General features: G+C 41.4%; 1 protein-coding gene across 1 annotated transcript; it reads left to right on the top strand.

Moving 5' to 3' along the window:
* The first annotated feature begins 228 nt into the window (after positions 1-228).
* LOC115134800 (pro-adrenomedullin-like) lies at positions 229-2124 on the top strand. The gene is made up of 4 exons (XM_029668996.2): positions 229-368; positions 851-966; positions 1114-1236; positions 1403-2124. Exons 2-4 carry the CDS (start codon positions 863-865, stop codon positions 1755-1757), a joined length of 582 nt encoding a protein of 193 aa, XP_029524856.1. The 5' UTR covers positions 229-368; positions 851-862; the 3' UTR covers positions 1758-2124.
* Positions 2125-5267: the final 3143 nt, after the last annotated feature.

Here is a 5267-nt window from a genome sequence, read left to right as displayed (position 1 = left end):
AGTCTATGTCACGGAAAGAGCAGGTGTCCTTAATGTTTTGTGCACTCAGTGTATAGCTGTGCTACCTTACATGGGCCTCACGAGCCTGACAATGGCTTATCCCGCTGTCTGCTGGAGAATGGGATGAGAGAACTTTTCACATACACAAGCCCCTCCCACACTGTCACTCAGGTATAAGTCCCTCCCATCCCCCCTATAAAGCCTCTCATTTGGCTGTGTACACTCAGACTAATAGGTAACTCTATAGCCTTGAAAAAGACACCTCGCCAACTGGATAGATTGAATGTATGCAACTGGGAGCCATTGGGATACATACTACTCTTTTTCCTCACAACCTGCCGGTGAAGTAAAATTGTTTTGAGACTGAGGTAAGTCACCTCTGTCATTTGAACTTGTGAATGTATCTTTTGTTTCTGACTTGTATTAGGTAAAACATATATTTTATGTTGTTGCTGAAGTCACGGCAGGAATGTATAGACAGGGGTGCTGTCTTTGTTGTCCAAGATAAGCAGTTTTGTGTGTGTGTACAGAGGTGCAGCTTTCTTACTATATTGTTCTTACTGAAGGAAATAACCCAGTCTCATCCATTTAGAATGTGTGGTATTCCTGAACACAGAGGAATTCTAGCCAATACAGTTTTTGTCCAGCTATTACATTAGGCAAAATGTAACCCTGCAATAAAGTAATGACCAGGGGCTGGAGGGAACCTGCCTTTTGGACCCTCTTATGTAAGCATGGTATAATCCAGGTATACTTTTGGAGCCAGGAGATTGTCTCAACTACTTGTGGGGAAAGGTGAGAATTGTACTGTTCTGGAAATCATGCTAATTCATTCTATTGTTATTCACAGGTTCTAGTCAATATGAAAGTGGCTCTTCAAACCACCATCTGCTTGTGTGTTCTAGCCACAATTTTACCTCTGGTGAAAGGCACCAAAGTTGGCCTCAACTTCAACTTGAAAAAGAGGTAAGCTGATTGACGAAAGACGAACAGTGGCCACCATCTAATTCAATAGAGTGTACAGGATTATTGGATAGAGTGTGTGCTCTGTCTTTGATATGTCTCGGGAGAACTGGGTTAGTTCTGCATTAACCATGCCTTCTCGTTTGGTAGATTTAGAGGCTGGCTACCGAGTCGCTTGAGAGCAGTTCTCCACAGCAGCTCTGCCTTAGACTCAGGGATCCTCAGTGGACCAGGGCAGAGAGAGGAGACAGACTCCTCTGTATTTAATTCCAGGTAATCACATTATATTTAAATAATGGTCACTGTTGCTTGTTTTGGTTTTACTGCTATAAATGTCACTTTCAACTTTTTTTTGGTCAAGCCCATTTACATTTCAGTCATCTTTAGAAATCTTTGTAAATCTCTGATTTCTTGTCTCATCTCCTTTGATCTCTTTCAGGTCCAGAAGATCCATTGTGACCTCAGTGAAAAGACCTGGCTGTTCTCTGGGAACATGCACCCTGCAAAACCTGGTCCATCGGCTGCACATCCTCAACAACAGGTTAAAGGTCAACAGAGCCCCGGAGGATAAGATCAGCTCGCAGGGTTACGGTCGTCGCCGCCGCAGGTCTCCCACAGCTCTATGCTTTGCTAAGTCTCCAAGCAGGGAGATAGAGATTGGGCTGGAGCAGCGAGAGCCGCTAAGGAATCCATCTACCGGCCACCCTGTTCAGACAAACTTGAGTCAGGCAGAGAAGAGGAGTGTCAATCTAGTGAATGCCAGGTGTTTTTTTGGCTGGCTGAGATACTGCTGAGGTCCTATTCCTGACCATTTCCTTCCTGTGTGGGGGAAAGGATGGACATAGTCAATGGAGTAGGAAATGAATTTCATGCCACTGTGGATGAAAGAAAGCAGTGAAAGAGGGAAGCGATAAGAAGTGTCTGGATTTTTTCAGTCCAACATTTCTAGTGTTAATTCAGGCCATAAATTAACACTCATTGGTGTAAAACACCAAGTGTTGGTTTTAATAGCCAGAGTTAAACCAAAACCACGCCCATTATTATCATATTTCCTAGCATGCTCTATTGCAGGTTCATTTGTAATTGTTTCACTAGCTATGTTATTGCATGTACATTAATTAATCTTATGCTTCTCAAATATAAATAACATTTTTTCTAATCCATTCTGTTACTTGACCTTATTGCACCTGTTACTGAAATGGTTGTTCCTTGTTTCATATGTTTATCTTCCCAACCCAGCTGTCATTTTTAAGGTTGCAGGTGAATAAAAATTCCAAATGCTGGATATTCTCACTAGCTGGATTCCAATTGGAATTACATAGAACCCAAACTGGCTGCGCGCGTGCGCCATCGTGCATAAATGTATTTTGTCCCCCCACACCAAACGCGATCACGACATGCAGGTTAAAATATCAAAACAAACTCTGAACCAATTATATTCATTTGGGGACAGGTCGAAAAGCATTAAACATTTATGGCAAGCTAGCTAGCTTGCACTTGCTAGCTAATTTGTACTTTTTGGCTAGCTTGCTGTTGCTAGCTAATTTGTCCTGGGATATAAACATTGAGTTATTTTACCTGAAATGCACAAGGTCCTCTACTCCGCCAATTAATCCACATAAACGGTCAACCGACTCGTTCCTAGTCATTTCTCCTCCTTCCAGGCTTTTTCTTCTCTTGACTTTATTTTGCGATTGGCAACTTTCATAAATTATGTGCATTACCGCCACCGACTTTGTTTGTCTTTCAGTCACCCACGTGGGTATAACCAATGAGGAGATGGCACATGGGTACCTGCTTCTATAAACCAATGAAGAGATGGGAGAGGTAGGACTTGCAGCCCAATCTGCAACAGAAATAGAACCGACTTCTATTTTAGCCCTTGGCAACGCAGACGCTAGTTGGCACGCGCGAGCAGTGTGGGTGCAATAATTGAAAAACAGATTTCTAAATGTATTTTGCAGCGCACGCGACGCGAGCGGTGTAGTCAGCCTGTTCATGTCAACTACTGTAAAAGAGTGGCCTCTCCTACCCTGGGATTTGGGCTGGGACTGGAGCCTAACAGGAAAAGAGGACCTATATAAATGCTATTGACTTACAAATTCAACATATACCACCAATATCAGTTCAAAACTAAATCAATGGTGGTGAGAGAAGCGTTGTACCAGAAATTCTGTATTTGGGACTACAAAGATCTACAATGTTTGATTATCAAGGCCTTGGATTCTGTATTTTCTGCTCATTGATACTGTACTTGAACTTGAGTTTGTGTACATATCGAGAGAAGTGCAATTTAAATACGAGTACATAGTGCATTCGGAAAGTATTCAGACCCCTTAACTTTTTCCAAAATGTTTTAAGTTACAGCCTTATTCTAAAATTGTTTCCCCACAATCAATCTACACACTAAAAACAGGTTTTTAGAAATCTTTGTAAATATATTAAAAATTAAAAATGGAAATATGACATTTACATAATTATTCTAACCCTTTACTTTGTTGAAGCACCTTTGGCAGCAATTACAGCCTTGTCTTCTTGTGTATGATGCTACAAGGTTGGCACAGCTATTTTCAGGTCTCTCCAGAGATGTTCGATTGGATTCAAGTCTGGGCTCTGGCTGGGCCACTCAAGGACTTTCAGAGTATTGTCCCGAAGCCATTCCTGAATTGTCTTGGCTTGTGCTTAGGGTCATTGTCTCCAGTCTGAGGTCCTCAGCACTCGAGAGCAGGTTTTCATCAAGGATCTCTGTACTTTGCTCCGTTCATCTTTCCCTCAATCCTGACTAATCTCCCAGTCCCTGCCGCTGAAAAACATCCCCACAGCATGATGTTGCTGCCACCACCATGATTCACCGTAGGGATGGTGCCATGTTTCCTTCAGATAGGACGCTTGGCATACAGGTTAAGAGATCAATCTTGGTTTCATCAGGCCAGATAATCTTGTTGCTCATGGTCTGAGTCCTTTAGGTGCGTTTTGGCAAACTCCAAGCGGGCTGTCATGTGCCTTTTACTAAGGAGTGGCTTCCATCTAGCCACTCTAACTGAGTGCTGCAGAGATGGTTGTCCTTCTGGAAGGTTCTCCTATCTCCACAGAGGAACTCTGGAGCTCTGTTAGAGTGACCATCAGGTTCTTGGTCACCTCCCTGACCAATGCCCTTCTTCCCCGATTGCTCAATTTGGCTGGGCGGCCAGCTCTAGGAAGAGTCTTATTGGATACACAGAATTGTTTTGGTACCCTTATCCACAGGTGGACTCCAGCCACTCAAGTTGTAGAAACATCTCAAGGATGATCAATGGAAACAGGATGCACCTGAGCTCAATTTCGAGTCTCATAGCAAAGGGTCTGAATACTTATGTCAATATGGCATTTCTGTCAGGTTTTTTTCAAACCTGTTTTCACTTTGTCATTATGGGGTATCATGTGTCGAATGATGAGGAGGAAAAATTATTTCGTACATTTTAGAATAAGGCTATAACGTAAGAAAATGTGGAAAAGGTCAAGGGATCTGAATATTTTCGGAATGCACTGTACATTACATATCTCATATGGAATTATTTTGAGGCCTAGTTTTACCCTAGTACAGTGGCCTGACACTCCTTGTTTACAGGCTAAGTCAGGCCGCTAAACAACATTATTTTGGCTTGCAAAGTGATGTGCAATTTCAATCAGAATCCAGCTAGAGTTAAGCCATCCCAAACGATTTACCTGCAACCTGAATTTAGAATTACTATCAGAATTAAAAACATTGAGAAAGGAAACTACCTAACTGGAACAACCGTTTCAGTAACAGGTGTAATAAATCTAATTAACTGATTGTATTCGTTTCAGAAAAATGTATGTTATTTATCTGTGTATAGCATATGATTTATCATTAAACCATGTACATGCAAAAAACGAAAATTAAATATATCCTAAAAAATATAGCTACCTGCATGCTGGGAAATATGATAATGATGGGTGTGGTTTTGATGGGAACATTTTACTCCCCACAGAGTAAAACTGACAAAATCGCACTCTAACATTCAACTCTGTTTATTAACACCAACAGTGGGGTTCTTTTACACCAATGAAAAGTTAATTTAACACTTACAGAGATAATTTAACACCTGAATTAACACTAGAAATGTTACACTGAAAAATCAACACTAGGTAACCCTGGCCAATTTTCTGTGTATGATATGAAATAGAGTATAACGGCTTTGTAACGTGTATGATTAGCAATTGTGCAGTGTAGTACTGCAGTTTAATGTGTCAATAGCTACTTGGTCATGTGTCATATTTATGTGAAGCTAAGCAACATGGTC

The sequence above is a fragment of the Oncorhynchus nerka genome, linkage group LG9a (assembly GCF_034236695.1).
Source record: "Oncorhynchus nerka isolate Pitt River linkage group LG9a, Oner_Uvic_2.0, whole genome shotgun sequence".
NCBI classification, from domain to species: domain Eukaryota; kingdom Metazoa; phylum Chordata; class Actinopteri; order Salmoniformes; family Salmonidae; genus Oncorhynchus; species Oncorhynchus nerka.
This window is presented reverse-complemented; position numbering and strand designations above follow the sequence as displayed.